Here is a 23520-nt window from a genome sequence, read left to right as displayed (position 1 = left end):
TATCTGACACATTTCAAATGCGAGCCGATCGTACAAGTCCTAAATAAACCAGATTTATTATTTTAATAGTTATTATCATTAATTTATCAGGTTATGGGCCCATAACCTGATAAATTAAATGATAATAAACTATTTAAAATAATAAATCTGGTTTATTTAGGACTTGTACGATCGGCTCGCATTTGAAATGTGTCAGATAGGACGACAGACCATTAGAAGAAACTATGACTTGAAAGTCTTGAATTGATGGAGGTTTTACATTTCCAACATTCCCCCTAAATTCAAGCTTTCTAACATTCATAATAAAGAAAACTTAACAGTATAACTCCTACATGAGCCATTAAACAAGACATACAACTTACATGTCTGACAAACATATTAAATTTGCATTTACTTTGATACAGAAATAAAGTCAGACATTCCAAGTTTAGATCTCAAAAATTGAAATTTATCTTTCGACAAAGCTTTGGTAAATATGTCTGCAAATTGATTTTCGCTGCTTACAGCCTTCAGATCAATTATTTTTTGATGGAACTTCTCTTTAACAAAGTGGTACTTAATATCAATGTGCTTGCATCTTTTATGAAAGTTTACATTTTTGATAACGCTTATTGCACTTTGATTATCTAAATGTAAGCACATCGTGTCTTGTTTATAATCACCAATATCACACAACAATTGTCTTATCCACATAGCTTCCTTCGTTGCGGCACAAGCTGCCATGAATTCAGCTTCAGTAGTTGACAGAGCAACTGTTTGTTGTCTTTGACTGGACCACGTTACAGCCGCTCCATTTTAATGAAAACGTAGCCTGTGACGGAACGTCTTGTATCGAGATCGTTGGCGTAATCAGCATCACTGTAACCAGTTACTTCTGCTGGTTGTGACGATTGTGAGTAATACAACCCGTACTCTTTTGTTTCTATCAGGTATTTGAAGATTTTCAGTATTGCGTTCCAGTGTGATTTGTTGTAACAAGTAAGAAATCGACTCACCAGACTCACGGCAAACATAATTTCAGGTCGACTCACTGTAGCCAGGTGCATGAGGGATCCCACCGCCTCTCTGTAAGGGATATTCTTCTCTGGCTCACCTTCTCCCTTTGTAACTTAACATGGGGGTCAACCGGAACACTGTTGGGATTAGCATCAGTCATGTTAAACTTATTCAACAAATTTTCCACATATTTAGTTTGATGAATAAAAATACCGTTACTTAGTATTTCAATCTGCATACCCACATAGTTACTGACTTTATTCATTATTTTTATTTCAAATACTGTACTCAATTCCTTAGTTATTTCTATCAGTGTCGATTCATTTTTAGAAAATAACAATCCGTCATCGACATATAGACAAAGATAGCATTTCTCATTATTGACTTGACCAACATAAACACAATGATCAGCCTTGCTATTAACAAAACCAAATTTCTTAAGGACAGAGTCAAATTTCTTATTCCAGCATCGGGGAGCCTGCTTCAAACCGTATAGTGACTTGTTGAGCTTACATACCATGTTGTCTTCACAGGGCAGACCTTCAGGTGGAGTCATGAATATGGTCTCCTCAAGCTCACCATATAAAAATGCAGTTTTGACGTCAAGTTGAAGCAGTTTAAGATCATACTGGACAGCCATGGACAATAATAAACGGATTGAATCATACCTTACTGTCGGAGCGAACGTTTCGGTGTAGTCGATACCTGCAGTTGTGCAAAGCCCTTTGCACAAAGTCTCGATTTAAAACGTGGACCTGTTGACTCTTCTTTTATGCGGAACACCCATTTGCATCCTATTATTTTGGCATTTGGAGGTTTTTCAGTCAATATCCAGGTTCTGTTTTTCTCATGAGCTTCAAGTTCTTCATCAATTGATTTTATCCATTCATCTTTGTTTTCTGAACTAATCGCTTCTTTGTATGTTTCAGGAATACCAGGCGTCACTGAACACAGGTAAGTATTTTTCTTCAGAATGGACTAAATTTAAATTCTTGTTATTGATTTTATTTCTGGGTCTCAAAGTAACTTTACTTATTTCAGGAGAATCAAGACTGGTATCAGGTATGTATTCACTGTCCGATGATTTGTTTCCTTTTACAGTTTCATATGAACTTTCTGAATTGAAACTTTCATTCATTAAACTTTCTTCTTCTTTTTCAGGTTTATTCGTGGACATTTCTACAGGAACAACGTCTCTCTTCACAGTAGATTCAAGAAACACAGCATCTCTGCTTTTTATTACCTTTCTGGAGTTGGGTAATATAAATCTATAACCTTTTGTGTGGTCACAGTATCCAATAAAGATCATTTTGTGTGCTTTTGGATCCCACTTCTTGCGCTTTTCTTTAGGCAGGTGAACCATGGCTTCACAACCAAAGATTCGCATGTGACTCACATTTGGTTTCAGACCGGACCACATTTCTACAGGAGTTTTAAACGACAGGGACTTCGTTGGAGAACGATTGATGACATAAGCAGCAGTATGTATGGCATCAGCCCAATACAATTTTGGCAGATTAGCATTGAGTAGCATACATTTTGCTCTTTCTACCAACGAGCGGTTCATTCGTTCAGCAGATCCGTTCTGTTCAGCTGTGTACGGAGTGGTTGTCTGATGTATAATTCCAGCGCTTTTCAGAAAATCAGAGAAATTTTTGTTATCATACTCCAGTCCATTATCTGTTCGGAGAATCTTTATACGAGCATCTAATTGGTTCTCAACTTCTTGTTTGAATTCTTTAAATTTATCAAGAGCTTCAGACTTGTTGCGAAGAAAGTATACGGAGATTCTTTTGGAGTAATCATCAAGAAAGGTCAAGAAATATCTGGCACCACCAAGAGATTGTGTTTCCATTGGACCACATATATCGGAGTGAACCAATTCAAGAGGTTTATTAACCTTTACACCTGAACTCTTAAATGGTAATCGTGTCTGCTTGCCTTCTTTGCAAGTGATACATGTCAGATTTTCTATTTTATCTGAGAAAATTACATGTTCAGTATTTTCAGACATTTTCTTTAAACTGTCAAAATTTAAATGTCCCATTCTCTGGTGCCATAAATAAATATCCTGCTTTTCAACACCAGACATGTATGCATTGCCTCCTGGCATATTCAGCCGGTACATGTTGTTAAAAACACTTGCAGTAGCTACAATTTGACGTTTGCTGTTCAAAATGACACAGCCGGACTTATCAAATTCCACATGGCCACCATTTTGAGTAATCTGACTCACGGATAGCAAATTTGTTGCTAGTTCTGGAACATATAACACATTTGTAAACAGTACCTTGTTCTCTTGGCCTTTATCATCGCAAACATTAAGGCTCACTTGTCCTGAGCTTTGCACGGATAACATTTTATTATCAGCAACTCGAATATTCTTTATTACAGAGGATGTTTCCAGCAGAAATAAGTTCTTGTTCTTCGTCATATGTGCGGAGGCGCCAGAGTCTATGTACCAGGCGTCATCATAATGAGAAGAGGCCACAAACACAGCAGCATAAGAAGAGGTAGGTTTCTGTACCTTATTTTTAGGTTTAGTTTTGCAGTCAGGGCTCTTATGACCATATTTGTTACAGGAATAACACCTTGGACCCTTGAATTGCTTCTTGTCACTGTTATTAAAATTCTTCTTGTTCATTGCAAACGCTGTAGTATTATTTTCAGTATTTCTGACATCTTGTAACAATTTTGCTTTCACAGAATCTGCGGATATCTTCGTGCCGGAGCTTTCAATAGCTATAATCATTGGCTGATAAGATTCTGGCAGACCGGAGAGCAGCAGTGTACCGAGCCACTCGTCATCCACTTTGAAGCCAATGTTCCGAAGCTTATGAGCTGTTGACATAATCTTCAGGTTACGGGCCCAGAATAGCCCAGGAACTATTAGTGAAGTGCTTTCTATAAAATATTAGTGAATTTCAGACTAAAAATTGTGAACTCAAATAGTGACAGTCGAGAACGTTCGAAACCGTGTTTTGTCGTTTTTCATTTTTGAATTGGGTGATTTCAATTTTCAATTTCAACGCCTAAAATGGCATCGAACAATTCAATGGCATTACTTGAAAAGTTAACCGGCCGTGAAAATTATGCCACTTGGCGGTTTGCAGTAAAAACATATCTGCAACATGAAGATTTGTGGTGCTGTATTGAAAATTCCGACCCATCGGCAAAAATAGACCCAAAACTAGACATTAAAGCAAGAACAAAAATAATTCTCTTGATTGATCCGATAAATTATGTTCACGTTCAGGAAGAAAGCACGGCTAAAGCTGTCTGGAATAAATTGGCAACGGCCTTTGACGACTCCGGGCTGACACGCCGAGTAGGTCTTCTGCGAGACTTGTGCAATACTTCGCTCAGTGGATGTCAAAATATTGAGGAATATGTGAGCAAGATCATGTCAACAGCTCATAAGCTTCGGAACATTGGCTTCAAAGTGGATGACGAGTGGCTCGGTACACTGCTGCTCTCCGGTCTGCCAGAATCTTATCAGCCAATGATTATAGCTATTGAAAGCTCCGGCACGAAGATATCCGCAGATTCTGTGAAAGCAAAATTGTTACAAGATGTCAGAAATACTGAAAACAACACTACAGCATTTGCAGTGAACAAGACGAATTTTAATAACAGTGACAAGAAGCAATTCAAGGGTCCAAGGTGTTATTCCTGTAACAAATATGGTCATAAGAGCCCTGACTGCAAAACTAAACCTAAAAATAAGGTACAGAAACCTACCTCTTCTTATGCTGCTGTGTTTGTGGCCTCTTCTCATTATGATGACGCCTGGTACATAGACTCTGGCGCCTCCGCACATATGACGAAGAACAAGAACTTATTTCTGCTGGAAACATCCTCTGTAATAAAGAATATTCGAGTTGCTGATAATAAAATGTTATCCGTGCAAAGCTCAGGACAAGTGAGCCTTAATGTTTGCGATGATAAAGGCCAAGAGAACAAGGTACTGTTTACAAATGTGTTATATGTTCCAGAACTAGCAACAAATTTGCTATCCGTGAGTCAGATTACTCAAAATGGTGGCCATGTGGAATTTGATAAGTCCGGCTGTGTCATTTTGAACAGCAAACGTCAAATTGTAGCTACTGCAAGTGTTTTTAACAACATGTACCGGCTGAATATGCCAGGAGGCAATGCATACATGTCTGGTGTTGAAAAGCAGGATATTTATTTATGGCACCAGAGAATGGGACATTTAAATTTTGACAGTTTAAAGAAAATGTCTGAAAATACTGAACATGTAATTTTCTCAGATAAAATAGAAAATCTGACATGTATCACTTGCAAAGAAGGCAAGCAGACACGATTACCATTTAAGAGTTCAGGTGTAAAGGTTAATAAACCTCTTGAATTGGTTCACTCCGATATATGTGGTCCAATGGAAACACAATCTCTTGGTGGTGCCAGATATTTCTTGACCTTTCTTGATGATTACTCCAAAAGAATCTCCGTATACTTTCTTCGCAACAAGTCTGAAGCTCTTGATAAATTTAAAGAATTCAAACAAGAAGTTGAGAACCAATTAGATGCTCGTATAAAGATTCTCCGAACAGATAATGGACTGGAGTATGATAACAAAAATTTCTCTGATTTTCTGAAAAGCGCTGGAATTATACATCAGACAACCACTCCGTACACAGCTGAACAGAACGGATCTGCTGAACGAATGAACCGCTCGTTGGTAGAAAGAGCAAAATGTATGCTACTCAATGCTAATCTGCCAAAATTGTATTGGGCTGATGCCATACATACTGCTGCTTATGTCATCAATCGTTCTCCAACGAAGTCCCTGTCGTTTAAAACTCCTGTAGAAATGTGGTCCGGTCTGAAACCAAATGTGAGTCACATGCGAATCTTTGGTTGTGAAGCCATGGTTCACCTGCCTAAAGAAAAGCGCAAGAAGTGGGATCCAAAAGCACACAAAATGATCTTTATTGGATACTGTGACCACACAAAAGGTTATAGATTTATATTACCCAACTCCAGAAAGGTAATAAAAAGCAGAGATGCTGTGTTTCTTGAATCTACTGTGAAGAGAGACTTTGTTCCTGTAGAAATGTCCACGAAGAAACCTGAAAAAGAAGAAGAAAGTTTAATGAATGAAAGTTTCACTTCAGAAAGTTCATATGAAACTGTAAAAGGAAACAAATCATCGGACAGTGAATACATACCTGATACCAGTCTTGATTCTCCTGAAATAAGTAAAGTTACTTTGAGACCCAGAAATAAAATCAATAACAAGAATTTAAATTTAGTCCATTCTGAAGAAAATACTTACCTGTGTTCAGTGACGCCTGGTATTCCTGAAACATACAAAGAAGCGATTAGTTCAGAAAACAAAGATGAATGGATAAAATCAATTGATGAAGAACTTGAAGCTCATGAGAAAAACAGAACCTGGATATTGACTGAAAAACCTCCAAATGCCAAAATAATAGGATGCAAATGGGTGTTCCGCATAAAAGAAGAGTCAACAGGTCCACGTTTTAAATCGAGACTTTGTGCAAAGGGCTTTGCACAAACTGCAGGTATCGACTACACCGAAACGTTCGCTCCGACAGTAAGGTATGATTCAATCCGTTTATTATTGTCCATGGCTGTCCAGTATGATCTTAAACTGCTTCAACTTGACGTCAAAACTGCATTTTATATGGTGAGCTTGAGGAGACCATATTCATGACTCCACCTGAAGGTCTGCCCTGTGAAGACAACATGGTATGTAAGCTCAACAAGTCACTATACGGTTTGAAGCAGGCTCCCCGATGCTGGAATAAGAAATTTGACTCTGTCCTTAAGAAATTTGGTTTTGTTAATAGCAAGGCTGATCATTGTGTTTATGTTGGTCAAGTCAATAATGAGAAATGCTATCTTTGTCTATATGTCGATGACGGATTGTTATTTTCTAAAAATGAATCGACACTGATAGAAATAACTAAGGAATTGAGTACAGTATTTGAAATAAAAATAATGAATAAAGTCAGTAACTATGTGGGTATGCAGATTGAAATACTAAGTAACGGTATTTTTATTCATCAAACTAAATATGTGGAAAATTTGTTGAATAAGTTTAACATGACTGATGCTAATCCCAACAGTGTTCCGGTTGACCCCCATGTTAAGTTACAAAAGGGAGAAGGTGAGCCAGAGAAGAATATCCCTTACAGAGAGGCGGTGGGATCCCTCATGCACCTGGCTACAGTGAGTCGACCTGAAATTATGTTTGCCGTGAGTCTGGTGAGTCGATTTCTTACTTGTTACAACAAATCACACTGGAACGCAATACTGAAAATCTTCAAATACCTGATAGAAACAAAAGAGTACGGGTTGTATTACTCACAATCGTCACAACCAGCAGAAGTAACTGGTTACAGTGATGCTGATTACGCCAACGATCTCGATACAAGACGTTCCGTCACAGGCTACGTTTTCATTAAAAATGGAGCGGCTGTAACGTGGTCCAGTCAAAGACAACAAACAGTTGCTCTGTCAACTACTGAAGCTGAATTCATGGCAGCTTGTGCCGCAACGAAGGAAGCTATGTGGATAAGACAATTGTTGTGTGATATTGGTGATTATAAACAAGACACGATGTGCTTACATTTAGATAATCAAAGTGCAATAAGCGTTATCAAAAATGTAAACTTTCATAAAAGATGCAAGCACATTGATATTAAGTACCACTTTGTTAAAGAGAAGTTCCATCAAAAAATAATTGATCTGAAGGCTGTAAGCAGCGAAAATCAATTTGCAGACATATTTACCAAAGCTTTGTCGAAAGATAAATTTCAATTTTTGAGATCTAAACTTGGAATGTCTGACTTTATTTCTGTATCAAAGTAAATGCAAATTTAATATGTTTGTCAGACATGTAAGTTGTATGTCTTGTTTAATGGCTCATGTAGGAGTTATACTGTTAAGTTTTCTTTATTATGAATGTTAGAAAGCTTGAATTTAGGGGGAATGTTGGAAATGTAAAACCTCCATCAATTCAAGACTTTCAAGTCATAGTTTCTTCTAATGGTCTGTCGTCCTATCTGACACATTTCAAATGCGAGCCGATCGTACAAGTCCTAAATAAACCAGATTTATTATTTAAATAGTTTATTATCATTTAATTTATCAGGAAGCCTCAGGAACTCCTTGCAAAGTTTAACAAAAAGGATGCAACCCTCAACATTTAGTTTTTTAATTTTCGATCTACTTTCAGTAGGAACAAAAGCGAATTTAAAGAATAACATGACAGTGCTTTGGATCCTTTTTGTTAAACTACGTCCTAATGGCAAAGTGTGTAAATAACTACGTTCTAGCTGAGTGATGAAAGGAAGTTGCTGATGATGGTAAATTACTTCTTAACACCTCATTTTATTTTGTTGTTTCTACTTGGAGTTGACTAAATGTGGACAGTCAATAACCATGATTATATTTTCTAAATTAGGTAGTACCAATGTATATTTACAAATTTCTTGTAACGATTACAGAGAAAGAACCCCGTTCCCCAAAGGAGTCTCTCGAGGACGGAATCAAAGATAGACACTAAGGCAAGTGGATCGAAAGCAAAAGTTCTTTATTATTTAAAAATAAATTAAACCATTTCCGTATCGTACCAAGTTTCCTGAAACGTGAAGCTGGTAGTACCTACCACTACCATGAGTTAACAGTGAGCGTACTCGATAGGTACCGACGACGTTAATTATTTGTAGAGGCGCTGTGCCCTTAGTGTAAGTTTTCGGTTACAAAATACGTCTCGATCGCGTTCGCGTTAAAATCTCATTTTGTATGGAAACACGAACAGCGCCTCTAGCGGAACGTTTGCGATGTTCGTGTTTCCATACAAATTGAGATTTTACGCGAACGCGATCGAGACGTATTTTGTAACCGAAAACTTACACTAAGGGCACTGTACAATTCTCCCTACAAATAATTTACGCCGTCGCTATCGAGTACGGTCTTACAGTGACCTCATGGTAGTAGTACAGGTGGCTATAATTTCTATTACAATGAATGTTACAGGTGAATCTTAAGTCGGAATCAGCCGTGTTCGAGAATTACGTAGACAATAATCTGGATCAGTTGGAGGATAAGCCTGTGGATCGCGAGGATGGCACCGCTACGCCGGAGAACGAAAACATTGATCAATTTGGTACACTCCGTCTATTTTATCAAACCCCATACAACTTTTAAGCCATGGCCGTTTACAGTACATGAAGACATAGACTAACTCTTTCATCGGTGATGCACTTACTTAATCATTAAATTGACTTGGTACAGTATTAGGTACATAGGTACCTACAATTTAATCGGAATCTACACACGGTTCGTCATCACCACAACAAGTGGTTTTAGCAAGTGATTACATTATCTTATGTTATAATTCCTGAATAACACAAGACTTTATCTGTCAACGATATCACGTGAATGAAAATAAATTTTAAAACGCGATTTTATTGTTCCTTCGTACGTCTATCATCCCTTTGAGATCGCAGAGTTTGAACCGCAGTTTTCGCTGTTGATTGTTAACAACTTTTTCTCAAACACAAGATGTGTAATTTTATTATGTTTGCTTAGGTGTTCACAATATTAGAGAAAAACATTTTTCTCAGTAGGTAAATAGTTATTTCATCACACTTGCTCGTAAGCAGTGTCGTAACATTCAGGCTACCTTGGTTGCAACCCCCCAACTAAAACCCTCGACCTCATCATGAAACCCGTGGTCGGTAAATGAGTCATTGCGCGTACAAATTTTCTTGTCATGAAGCCCAAGGTCGGTAAATGAGTCAGTGCCCGTACTGATACTGCTGCGCGCGAAAATAAATAGTCAAGTTGTGAGCGCATAATGTATTGTGTGTGTGTGTGTGTGTGTGTGTGTGTGTGTGTGTGTGTCACATAACAGGGTCACATGAGTGTCTTAAGGCCTAATTACGGACAGTTGCATACAATATTTTATCTACATCCATATATTAAATCCTCTATCATTGTGTTCAAGAACCATTGAGAATGACCTGCATTAACGAGAACTAGGTAGGTATGTCGTGCCCCACGAGCTGCGCCCGCTGCGCGCACGACGACCTGCTGTTGCATGTGCGCGCGGCGCGGCGCGCCCCTGTGCTGTAATGATGTATGAATAAAAAATCGGTCAAGTGCGAGTGCGAGCGACTCGCACATGAAGGGTTCCGCACCTCCGTACTATGTTTTAAAAACAAATAGTTCAGTAATAATTTTTTGTAATAAAAAAATTCTAATACAAGCTTTTTTGCTGGCGGTACTTTTTGCCCCTGGTTACCAAAGTAGGTAGTCGTCAAGACGAATCAAATGAGATCAAAATCGATGCGGTCGTGTCGTTTTATTACAGTTCCTATGGCCTACGTCATAATAATATTGCATTGTCATCGGATTTATACATGCATGCAAAATTTCAGCTCAATCGGTTGAAGATATCCACTTCAAATTTAAGATAAAATATTAATTCCACCAGAACAAACATAACTACAAGTTAATAAAAACATATCACCAAAATGTAAGCACTAGGTGCAAGTATTTTGAATAAAGAACAATTTTAAATTCTCATCCTCTTTGGCTGTCGCCCTCTCGGAGGCTGAATAACGCTTCACTCTTGCCATGCGCCGCAGCAGAAAAAAAAATTAGCTGTCAGTTTGGTTCATTCGCGGGAAATTCAGTGGACTTTGTATGTTGTGTAATTAAATAATAAGAAGCTCGACTAGTGTGAATAAATTTTAAACTACCTTGTAAATAGTGTTAAATACTTAGTATGTTTTTTTTGTGTAAAAAACAATAAGTAAACATAGTGATTATACGGTGTGGATTTGGCGAGTGCTTTATCAATATTGGCTTCATTGAGGTTTGTGGTTCATAAGTTGCTGTATTAATTTTGCAAAAAAAAAACCACACAATCAGACAGTCACTATATATGTATATTATCGAAGCTTTTATAAAACATCATTAAAATCGCAAACTTAAAAGGTAAATATTCAACCGAAATAGCTAGTTAGTAGGTGCTAGGCGACTTGGTCGCCTTAGCAACGGCTAATAACGTCAAGCAACCAAAAAACGCTGAAAAAAACACGTTTCTTGTATGATTAATTTATAACTTTACTTTATTTTTAGTATTTGTTGTTATAGCGGCCACAGTAATACATAATCTGTGAAAATTTCAAGTGTCTAACTTTTACGGCTTAAGAGATAGAGCCCTGTGACAGACGGACAGACAGACAGACAGCGGAGTCTCAGTAATAGGGTCCCGTTGGCACCGTTTGGGTACGGAACCCTAAAAATCATTACGATACAGATATCTGTACTTATCGTAATGACCATTACGATACAGCCGTGTTCATAAAAGAATCCAATGTCGTAAATAGTCGTAATGCTGGTCTTTATCTATGATTTTTGTACGCATAATGGAGGATTTACTATATGGGTGTAGATATACATTTAAATAACACTTCAATAGTACCTAATAGAAATAATTAAAATGGGCATTGTGATTTTATTTATTTATTGGTAAAACTATGTTCACGTTGTCTTTATTTTTTTTGCAGAATCAGTGAGCTCAGACGATAGTCCAAAGATCGTTGAAAATGAAATCGTAGATGTTATGGGTAAGATTAAAGAAATGACACGATTTTGTCAAGCCCTGTAAATTTATAAGAAATCGTCAATTTACAAGTCCTAACCTGATCGAATAAAAATCAGGGACTCTTTCATCTCATGCTAACAATATCCCTATACAGATTTCTCAAGTCATCACCTCGGTACTCCGACAGCAAGTCGCCCTCAAACGCCGAACAGCGTGTCAAGCCGACCAATGACGCCGCGCGCGGCCAGCCGTCCTGGCACGCCTGTGCACCCGGTTCAACGGCCAGGCACGCCTTGCAGCCGCCCAACGACACCAAAAGCTCGTCCTCAACCATCTCCGAACAAGCAGCCCCTAGCCCGGCCGAATACCCCGAACCATACCACTACTAACCAGGCACGGCCTAGAACACCATCCAATCTCCCGGTGCCCACGGCTCGTGTCCAACGTAATCCCAACCACCCCACTAATGAAGGGGACATCAAATCGACCTTTTCGGCAAAACAGAGGCAATTTCAAATGATGAAGAAAGAACTCGATTTAAAACAGGTACTTTAAGTAGATGCTCATTTAGTAAAATACGCAAGTAATTCTTTTAAGAAATACCCTACTTACTGTCGACTACTTTTTGTCGCTAAGATACAGATAATTTGTCCTATCCCGCTTTCTACCTCCAAAGTACTTGCAGCCATGGAATAAGAGATTTATATATTTCCAGTTATCCACCATTTTGATTGTGTATGGTACGTACATCCTATCTTACATTAAAATGCTATTGCGAAATAATCTGTGATCTCAGTTATTATTAGGTATATCTGGGACTTAAATACGACAATTTAGCAACCTCAACGTTTCAACTACATCGCAGCAAATGTGGTCTAACTTACTCTACTCATCATACCTACCATGATCACCGCCGTTGCAATTGATTAAGGTAGGCGAAAATCGCAAAAGCTTAAAACAGCTGTCATGTTTACAGCAAGCCGTGCTGGAAGTGTTCGATAGCTTGCGTAACCTGCGGGACCGGATGTCGCGCGAAGGCCTGTCAGGCGGCGGCGAAGGCGCTTTGCCTCAGGAGTTAGTGGTGTTCAACGTGGCGGACTGGACCGCTGATGAGGTGGCCCAGCTCTGCCGAGACGCTGCGTCCTCTTCCAACACGGATGGAGCGGTTGAATTCTTTAAGTCTGTTCCTGGTACGATTTGGAGCTTTTAGTACTTACTTCTTCGTATCAATGTAGCTAGCTACAAGTGGATTTCCTCCACTAAACTACTGATGACCGCCAAAGGAAACTTTCCAAAATTGCGGAATTTTTATACAGGATAATTTCGGAAACTTCTCACAATTTTGTATGGGGATTAAAACTTTCCGTTTCTAAATTTAAATTTCTTGTGAAAATTTAAAGAAATTCATGAGAACTTATTCCAACTTTTTGGAAACTCTCCTCAACTTGCACATCTGTATAATAAACTATTTCATGTGAACTTGGTCAAAATCTATGGTACTTATAATGATTTTTATTTCAAATATCTAGACGAATGCACCTTGGAGGAGCTGGATGCTAAAGTATTGGACATTCCGGCACAATTTGCTGATCTGTGTCTGCAGGCATTCTCTGCGCGGCAAGAACTCATAGACTGGGTCAAAGAGCTTGTTACTACATACAGCGTAAGAGTCTTTTACGGATTTAGCTTTTACTGTTTACTGCATGTAGGTATGTGTTTTATTTTAAAGGGCCGTTCTATCAAGTACGGCAAAACATGGTTTGAAGCCCTGTAAGTTAAGACATGAGCCCAAATATATCTGAACCTCTATATCTCATACTTACTACTTACCAGAAGAATACTGCCCAAGTTCCGCGATGTCCTATAAAATTTCCAAAATAAGTATGTAGCTATTAGGCACACAACATACATACAACAACGATATTTTTGACAGATTCACATTAAGGGTCACACGTGGCCCTTATGATACGATCAAACTAACGTACGAGCTCGTAGGTACGAGTACAAAGGATTGTTGAGAATTTGTTAAAGATAGGATAATAGCACATAATAGTTATTTAGTTAGTAACTAGGTACATATGAAGAAATTAACAGCAGGAAGACGGCAGAGGGGAGACGATGCAGCGGGTTGCTTGTTACAATGCACGAGGGCTGGAGTTGTGCGAGGCTCTGCGTGAACTCAAGAGTCGGTCTGAGGATGCAGTGGATGCCATCGCAAATTTTTCCAAGTAAATTTCAGCAATTTTTATATGGGTAGTATTAAACGCACATCAAAAAAAGTCCTTTTTTATTAAAAAAAAATCCGAATTCACATCAATATTACTGATTGCACAGCAAAATACTCCACTCAAAATATTACGTAATAAACCGCAACTTATATTCGTGGCGTACCGCTATAGGTAGAGTCACTCACGATGACGCGTGCTGTGGTTCTTATTATAATGTCATTAATGGCTAATTTTGACAAAGTCAGCACGCGTCTTCATGGATGGCACTAGTAGGTATATTTATCTTAAAGTAAAGCATTTTTATTATTGCATAGCTAATAATGACTAACGAACATCATATATAACATATGTAACTCTTTTTTATTTAAATCTAGCTTCTATTTGATAGTGTATTTTTGATACTACCTCAAACTTTAAGGGTACCTACCTACCTAGTTAGTGAAGGCCCTGATAATCACTTTTTATTATGTTTTAGTATAAAAAAATGACTTATTATTTTCCTTACAAAATTAATTAGCACGCAATGTTACATGATACTACGTGATACTGCTTTGTTTTTATTCAAAACGTCGCACTTGTTGACGTGACAGCTGTCACAGAACGTTTCTCTCTCATATCAAATTATTTTACGCAAATCATTGCTGCTCGAACTTTAAGCTAACAATTTGTTTTGATATCGGTTCACAGCACTTAAATCTTTGTCTGGTTACAGTTTGAGGTAGTATCAAAAATACATGCTGTATAACGCACAGCAGTTTACATAAATAAAACAGCATTTTATTTGACATATCATCTTATTATTTATTAAGTACAACACGTACTAACACCTATCAATTTATTTTCAACATGTATACCTATCAATTTATTTTCAGTATTTATATACTTTTTCAATCAAGAAAATTACATAACCAGCACTAGAATAGGGGCCAAATTATTTCCTGAGTAAATTAGGTTCTGGCGCTTCGCCGGGCGCTACCGCGGCGCGCTCGCTTCGCTCGCTCTGCTCGCGCGTTGTGATCGCAATTGTACCTAAGGCTCCTCCTCGCTCCGCTCATCGTCGTCTCAGATCAAATAAAAAAAGACGTTCCGCCGTAATTGGTATCGATTTTCATTTCTCAGGCGAGTGTGCAGAGAACAGAGTGCATTGATTGCTGTGGGCAAATCACTGGTCCGGGAAGTAGCTCGCCTCAGGCAGGACCTCGATTCGCGAGCTTCTGTTATAGAAGAAATGCGTCATCATAGCGCGGCGGGTTCCGATCTTTCCAAGGAACTCGAGGTTTGAGACAATTTTTAACCCACTTCAAAGAGGAGGTTATCAATTCGGTTGTATTTTTTTATGTTTGTTACCTCCGAACTCTTTACCCTGCCTTAAAACTTTATAAACCGATTTGATTTTTTTTTTGCATTCGTCTAGGAATGTCTTCGATTAGGTACCATAAGCACCAAATCAGGATCTGATGATTGGATCTTAACCTAGGTTTGTTAGATTATTTTCCTATAATCCTTTTTTCATTTCCCTTTTTTTCACGAAGGCAATATTTCCAAGTCTGCTTTTTTAATGAAGCTTATTTTCACATTCGCGTTTTTTCTGAGTCGCATTTTTTCAGTCGCGTTTTTCCTCAATCCTAATCGAAACAGAAACAGTGTCGATGGAGCCCTGGTATCACCTAGCTCCTGTTTCCCATCGAGTCTTATGTATTCCAATATTAAACCACAAAACCAGGCTTAAAGGCTCACAGGTAGGTTTAGGTTATGTTAGTTTTGCATGGGCCCGAAGTGGTAAAACCACCCAGGATAGGAGCTCCACGTGAGCGGAGCTCCGTCGAGACTGTTTCTGTACCGATTGGGATTGGGGAAAAACGCGACTGGAGAAAAATACGACACAAAAAGAATGCGAATGTGAAAAATAAACTTCATGAAAAAACAGGCTTGTAAAAATAAAATTCGTGAAAAAACGCGAAATGAAATTTTGCTGCAAAAAAAAAATATATTATGGGAAAATAATCAAACAAATCGGAAAAAGCAACTATTCGTAAAAGGTAATGAGCAGTTGATATTAAACTATTGTATTTTAAATTATTTACACTAAAAAGCGTAAAAATATATTTTTAAAACAAAAAATTAATAGTTTAAAAAACACTAGAAAAACACGCTTTTATAAATGCACGTAAAAACAAAAAATAAATTATGGATCGTTCAAGTTGTCTCTATTTCTGGGCTGAAGTGTAAACTATGTGCTTTTAATTATAATATTTTGGTTGTAAAAGCGTGGGGTGCTGGAACAGGATAGGCATTCTTGTTAACAAATATTATACGTACTAACTTCCTGGTGGAAGCTGCCTCACGCTTTTACAATCAAATGTTGTAATTAAAAGCACATAGTTTACACTTCAGCCCAGAAATAGAGACGACTTGAACGATCCATATTATTTTTTTGTTTTTACGTGCATTTATAAAAGCGTGTTTTTCTAGTGTTTTTTAAACTATTAATTTATTTTATACTTTTTGGTCTTTGATAACGAAATATTTACACTATTCAATATATAATAGGTTTGATATAACCTTGAAACCTGATCATGTTCAAAGTCCATTACGTCGCCTTTCTCACAAGTGCAAACACGACTATGATACGATACTCCATCATGGAATGCCAGTGCCTATCTTCCGGTTTCATCATTAGACCTTGAAACCTGATCGTGTTCAAAATCCATTACGTGGCCTTGCTCACAAGTGCAAACACGACTATGATACGATATTCCATCATGAAGTTCCAGTTCATATCTTCCGGCTCCATCATCAGATCAGTTCGACAGTACCATATTATTGTATTGTCATCAGAAGTACATACAGCTGCCAATTTTCATTACGCTACGACCCTTGGAAGATGGTTAAATTAGTTACCTTAGATTCCATTACATAGTTAGTTACATACAGGTCGACCTAATAAAAGCGTGTTAAAAATTGAACCGAATAAAAAAAACCATGAAAATTATTTTCTACCAATCTGAAGTTGGTCGGTGCCTCAGCACGAGCCAGTAGGAGTGATTGAAGCCCAATATAAAGTGCGTACCTAGGTGAGGTAGATGACTAAGTATAGGTCCACTCCTGCTGGCACGTGCTGAGGCATTGACCGACTTCAGACTGGTAGATAATAATTTTCATGGTTTTTTGTAGTCGGTTAAATTTTTTGTTATATTTTTTTTTTCAAATATCGGTCTATTAATTCCAAACTACATATAATGATATCGTATGACCCTGGTGAGGATATTATGCGCAAAGACCAACAAAAAGGTTCAAGTTTATTTTGAAATTCAGAAAGGAAGCTGCATTTAACCGCCTTTTGTGTTTCCTCATCCCCACTTTTTTGTTTATTCCCATCCAAATGTATATTTTTGTTTAGGAGACACGTCAAGAACTGGAGGAGGAGAAATGTGCGCGTCTTGCCATAAAGGATAAACTATCAACAACTGAGTACCAACTACGACAAACACGTGTTCGCGTTACGAAAATGGACCGGCAACTTCGCGAAGCTGAAGCTAGTATTAGCAGTTTAACCGGCACGGTCAAAACTTTGGAAGATCAGGTACTCCTATAGTAATGATGAAGAGTTTTGATAAAACTGCGGGCACGGCATGGAAACGAGCTTGATATGATAATGATAAGATAATACTGTGTCTGTTATACAAATGTATGCTAGTCGGCATAAAGCCATAGGCGCGTCATTTGTACCTATGATCGTGGCATAGAAGTTCCTACACAATGCCCGCAGTGTGACGATGCTCAATTTGTTTTGGAGTGAATCTACTAATGTGTGATTTGTTTTTATTAACAGAGTCGTCAAAGAGAAGTACAGTTGGAAGCACGAGCAAGAAAATTAAAAGAGTCACTCAAAACCGGGGAAGTAGCCAGTGGTCAGCTGGCGCAGCATAGGGACGCACTTCAAGCTGAGTCAGTGCTTTATTAGATTTTAACTGTTCATTCATTACATCCATCGTTCGTTCGATCGATATGCCATCAACGCGATATACTTAGTTTTTAAACTCATTATTGTACAGAAAGAAAGTTTCTGTATACACGTTTTAAAATCCTTGCCATTTAGATTGGAGGATTGTGGTCATCCCTGACAGCGAAGCAAAAGTGTGTCATGCTCATGCGACTAAAAATAGTAACTAAGTAAAATCTTTTTCTTAACAGAGTCCTAGACCTCAAAGAGCAAATCGAAAAAATGACCGCTGAACACAAGTCTGCTATAAGCAATCTGAATGCTCAGTTGAAAGACTTAAAATCTGCTCTAGAGGAACAGCACCAAATCACCCAAAAGGAGTTAGATTCCAAAATTGCTGCGGAGACGGCTCTGACAGAGAGTTTGGCGACAATCGAAGAACTGAAATCTAAAATTACAGAACTTGAAAACTGTAAACCTAACCCAGGTCCGTACGCGTATTAATTAATCATAATTTATTTCTAACAACTGTAATAGGCTTCGCAAGTTACTTAAACACGGATTATTATGATCAAATCTATAGAACTTCCAACGGAACGCGAAATGGATCTATGGGCGGAGTTGCAAGCAACTAAAGAAACGCTGCGTGCGACAGAAGATGAAGTAACAGCGTGTAAGCGGGAAAAAGTTCGATTTTTGGAAACACTAACAAAAATAGCTGTAAGTTTTTTTCTTTTACATTTACCTAGTCTTAGGCTCAAAAAACAAGTAGCATGACTGTAGGTTTTTTTTTCAGTCGTATGTACCATCTGAATTCTTTCTTCGTTTTCAAGGTGATGGCCATCTCAATGTAAGTTATATCTCTGAATTGTAAGAAATAATTCAAGCTTATTATCTTTTCAAGGAGTCGGAAAACAAAGTAGGGCTTCAACAAAAATTGGCAGCTGAACTTCTAAACAAAGAAGAAATAATAGGGAAAATGCAGATTCAAATTAGAGATCTGACAAAGAATATAAAATTAAAGTAAGTGACAATAAATGGGACTGTGATACGCAAGTGTCTAAATCTTTAATTATACGATGAGTTTCTTGTTTTAGTGAGCAAAAAGTTATACAATACGAGTCATACGTCCGAGACTTGCAAGCACATAATCGCGCAGTCGCCAATTGCCAAGAAGCTCCTGACGGGATCAGTTACCAGGACTTGCAGCAGGAGGTTTGTCAATTTTATGAATAATATTAGAAGTACTTCCAAGACAAAATAATGAAATAATAGATTAGCTTACGAGTTCAGAACTGGTTGTCATTTTTGGGTAGGTATTTAAAGCAAGTTGAGGATTTGTCCTGTACCTTCGTTTTGAAATCCCTTTATACTAAAATGAACTTCTTGTCTTAGATCATGAACTTAAGAATGGGTTTATTGGAAGCGGTCCACCGAAATGAGGAGCTGTCGGAGGTGCTTGCGCAGAAGGAGCAACAGCTCGAGCAGCAGGACAAAACTTCGCGTGCCCAGGCAAGAGTCATCAAGGTTACTCAGCGCTGTTATTATATACGAGTATAACCGTAACTATTACTCCTAGCCTGCCTTAAACATACCATGAGTTATGGAATGAAGTTGACCAGTATTTACAAGCCAAGTGATATACTATAGTTTTCAAATGTGTTTAGATGGTTGGTTGCTATTTTTATTTATCTCTGTTAATCTCTGCCTCTTCAATACTGAGGTTTATGGTTGCCTTATTTATTTAGCTGTTGATATAATAATTTCATGTTAACTTAATATTATTTGTTTTTTTATTAGCAATGCATTTGCTTAACGAAATCTGAGACATTTTAGAACGAAAACTATTTTTGGGTGCTCCGGACGGGATACGAACCCACATCCCTGTGGCTTTACGCGCCAAGGTGTCTTTACCAACTGGACTACCGGGAAATCCAAAATAACCATCCAAAAATCTTGACCGCTTCTTAGCGCCAATAGTGGCATGTGGTACAACCATCTATCGCAATTATCATAACTCATAAGCCACGACACCTACGTTAAAAATTAGTTGGAAAGGCGAAAGGTTATGATATAGGTACCTCTTCTTTTTTATATTGTTACTAGCTTTTGCCCGCGACTTCGTCCGCGTGGAATAGTATCTTTGGAAAGTATTTAATTTATTTAGGGTACCTATTCTGCCAATAATAGCACATAGAAACTTCTACGGTTTACTGAAAAAAAAACCTATTTTAATACATTGCTTTATATCTAAAGTAATTTTTTTTGTTCTTCCATTCTTTGGTAAAATATAAGTATTCTACCCTACCAACACAAAAGGACTAATTCTTCATAGTGAGCTCTTGACATCTTACGTCCTGTATTGTAAGTTAGGAGGGTAGGATTATAATTAAGATGGCATTCTTACTAAGCATTGCTACACATATTTCTATACTTATAGTAAATTTGTTTGGAATTCCTTACGAACTTTCATCCCCATATTTCAAGTAGGTATGAAAAATGACGAAATTTGAAAGAGCCGGAACAAATGTTTTTTAGGGTTCCGTACCTCAAAAGGAAAAAATTGAACTCTTATAGGATGACTTTGCTGTCCGTCCGTCCGTCTGTCTGTCAAGACCCTTTATCCCGTAAACGTGCGGAGTATTTATCGAGTTGAAATTAAAACCCTAAACTTAAAAAAGTTATTAGGGTACTTTCGGCTGTCCTAGAAACTTGAAATTTGTATAAAGGAAGCTCTTATAGCAAATTTTATTCCCTTTATAGCAAAATAAGTAAAAAAAATCTGAAAAATCATAATTTTTCATGTCTGACTGTCTATGTTAATAAGCCATGTAAAATGACCCCACATTGCGTACATTTTGCTTATGAGCTTGGCTCTGCTAACACTTGATATTCATAAATACCTATGCACGGAACCCTTGACGCGCGAGTTCGAGTCGATTTTAAACCGGTTTTAAGAAGAAGAAGAATTTAAAAAACGCTCGAACAATTATTATCTCTTATCACGTGCCCAAATACCAAGTTCATAAAGAAACATCGATTTATCTTCGATAATGACGACCTTCCATATGAGCTTTCATCCCCTATTTCATTCCCCTCACAGGTCGAATTTTCAAAAAAGCTAAAACACATACCGACTTATTTCTTATTAAGTGCCTAAATGCCAAGTTTCATGGTTTTATTTCCAACAGCGACGAACTTCCACCATATAAACTTTCACCCCCTATTTCAACCCCTTAAAGCCTTTTTTTCGCGATAAAAGATAGCCTATGTTCTTTCCTATGGTCTATTCTATCTCTGTACCAAATTTCATCCAAATCGGTTCAGCGGTTTTTGCGTGAAAGCGTAACAGACAGACAGACAGACAGACAGACAGAGTTACTTTCGCATTTATAATATTAGTATGGATTATTTACGATATTAGTTATTTGTTTTTAATTTTGTAACGCTGCCGAGTGCCGCAGATTCGCGAGGAACTGATCAACATGCTGAAGAATAAGGAGACGGAGCAGAGCAGGGAGCTGTCCGCTCTTCAGCAGAACCTTGAGCACCGAATGAAAATTGTAGACGAAGTGAGGAGAGGACTTTTTGTTATTTTATTTTCTAAACAGGTGTATATCAATCATGCATGATTTACAAAGCGGTTTAGCAAACAGCTATATGAACGCATCTCCCTGCGAAATTGAAATAAGTTGCTAGACTTCTTTGCTTGTCTGAAAATGAGCTTGAAAGACCAACATTTTCACAATAGTAATACTTATCGGGTCTGAACGAGACAAAGAGGTTAATAGATTTTTTTAAAGCAGTATCTAATATTATGTGGTGCATCTATATGCAGCTAGATAAAAATGGTAAGGCAAAAACAGTGAATATATTGTAGGTATATAGTAGGTAGGTACTTAGGTATATCATGGTTACTAAATGCTTAGGTTTACATTGTTGACTACAAAAATTAAATGCAGGTGAACAAGCAAATAGCGGCCAAAGCGGAAGAAATCCAGGAGTTATTCTCCACGCTGGAGAACAAGCAGCAGCAGATTCACCGGCTGGAGAAGATCGTACTGGCACTGGAGGAGCAGCAGCGACGCGCGCAGGCGCAGCGTACGCGCCACGAGGAGAAAATCGCTGCGTTGGAGCATGAGCTCGCGGCCGGTGCCAACCGACGGGAACGGTAAAGCTGTGTATCGATTACGCGCGGCAAACCATCGAACATTGGCTCGTGCGGTAATCGTGCACTATCGGATACCGTGCCGCCACGCGAGCCAACTCGATCAAAACACAGGGGGGCTACTACGAAATTCGAAAATCGAAATTCGTATCGTACCGTCCAGTCTCACTCTCGTATACAAACGCCCAAGGTATCGCCACTATTTGGAACAATTATATTTTTTCTTTTAAAAATATAAAAATTTTCTCGCAAATGTGATGAAAAACATTGTATGTCACACGGGCGGTTCTAGAATTACGAACATCGACTCATTAAAGCCCTCAGTCTTCGACTTCGGGCTTCTAATAGACTCTCGTTCGTAATTCCTTATTTACCGCCCTTAAGACACAATGTACTATAATGTTCATTGTTATTGAATAATGAACCGCGGCAATTGCCGATAATGTTGTCACGTCACTACTCTGTTCCGTTTCACACATTGCGTCATTTAAAAAAAAATATTTTTTTCTATCGTATTCGATGGAGTCTATTTAATGGACACTGATATTGCTATATATTTTAAAAAAGTACAGTTACCTTTTTTTGATTGTTTTTCTTCAAAATAGAAATTATTTAAAAAAAAAATTTTGCGAACAATAAATAGTACCTAAGTAAGTAATTCGGAAAATTTTCAAGTGTCACAGAACTTATCATAAGTGAAAAATACAATAGTTAATCATTGATGATTGATGATGCTTTGGTAACATCGTTATTAAGTACGGTTGGGGCTATCTATAAAATATGTCAAATCTATTTCGGTAATTTTTAACAGGCACACTTCACTAAACTTCATTTGTTCTTGTGTCACATTTCACCAGCCCCTAAAATGTGATGCTGGTACTTAACTACTTAGGTATCTTTTTATGTAGGACCGGTCACCCGGCCCCAGTTCAGTCATCACTTCATCAGTCATCACATCACTTCATCAGTCAGTCGTCAATCAGTGATCAGTGTACGACTATTTAGGTACAGTCACCAGCATTAATATCTGCCACAGCGGAGCGTGCAAAAATATCTGACACGTCCTTCCGTCCCTAGAAATAGAGTCGTATCAGATATTTATGCACGCTTGTTGTGTCAGATATTGGTGCTGGTGACTGTACATACCTAGGCCTATGTTCAGTGAAAACATATAACCCTAAGATATTGATGCAATGATCGCAAGTGATTTGATTGACACAGAATTCTAAAATTCTAAAGTCCTGTACATTTCTCTAACGTTAGGCTGTTTTTATATTTTTTCAGAAAATTCCTGTTCTTCTGATTATTTTTCTGCGAACGAGAAATTGATAAGGTGACGTTTTGATAGTTTGTGATGTTTTAAAATTACTGATGTATTTTGATTAATTAAATTAAAACAGCATATAGTCAAAAACATTATATAGAAATCTGTATTTTAATTGAAACTAAGATTTTTTACAAGCTTTTATTTAGTTTAATCTGTCCCTTTGTCTGTCTGTCTGTCTGCCTGTAATCAAATCTTGCAAGTTAAAATCGACCAACTTCCAGTAGTTGGATTGACTTGAAATTTGGT

At 37.8% G+C, this 23520-nt stretch overlaps 1 protein-coding gene across 1 annotated transcript; it reads left to right on the top strand.

Annotated features, from left to right (window-relative positions):
- Nucleotides 1-7870: 7870 nt before the first annotated feature.
- On the top strand, nucleotides 7871-23349 carry LOC141428707 (uncharacterized). The gene is made up of 18 exons (XM_074088716.1): nucleotides 7871-7885; nucleotides 8496-8555; nucleotides 9028-9157; nucleotides 11571-11630; nucleotides 11763-12154; nucleotides 12585-12798; nucleotides 13138-13271; nucleotides 13703-13836; nucleotides 14956-15112; nucleotides 17237-17419; nucleotides 17669-17784; nucleotides 18031-18266; nucleotides 18363-18499; nucleotides 18684-18802; nucleotides 18877-18994; nucleotides 19175-19306; nucleotides 21742-21950; nucleotides 23232-23349. Exons 1-18 carry the CDS (start codon nucleotides 7871-7873, stop codon nucleotides 23248-23250), a joined length of 2565 nt encoding a protein of 854 aa, XP_073944817.1. The 3' UTR covers nucleotides 23251-23349.
- Nucleotides 23350-23520: the final 171 nt, after the last annotated feature.

Source organism: Choristoneura fumiferana, chromosome 6 (assembly GCF_025370935.1).
Source record: "Choristoneura fumiferana chromosome 6, NRCan_CFum_1, whole genome shotgun sequence".
NCBI lineage: Eukaryota > Metazoa > Arthropoda > Insecta > Lepidoptera > Tortricidae > Choristoneura > Choristoneura fumiferana.
The sequence above is the reverse complement of the archived record's forward strand: the minus strand, read 5'-3'. Positions and strand labels throughout refer to the sequence as shown.

What these genes read in the sequence shown, in the direction of transcription:
- LOC141428707 (XM_074088716.1), top strand. An exon ending in ATTCTTTAAGTCTGTTCCTG is followed by an intron (nt 12,799 to 13,137) that starts GTACGATTTGGA and finishes TCAAATATCTAG; the next exon opens with ACGAATGCACCTTGGAGGAG. An exon ending in CCCAGGCAAGAGTCATCAAG is followed by an intron (nt 19,307 to 21,741) that starts GTTACTCAGCGC and finishes AATTAAATGCAG; the next exon opens with GTGAACAAGCAAATAGCGGC.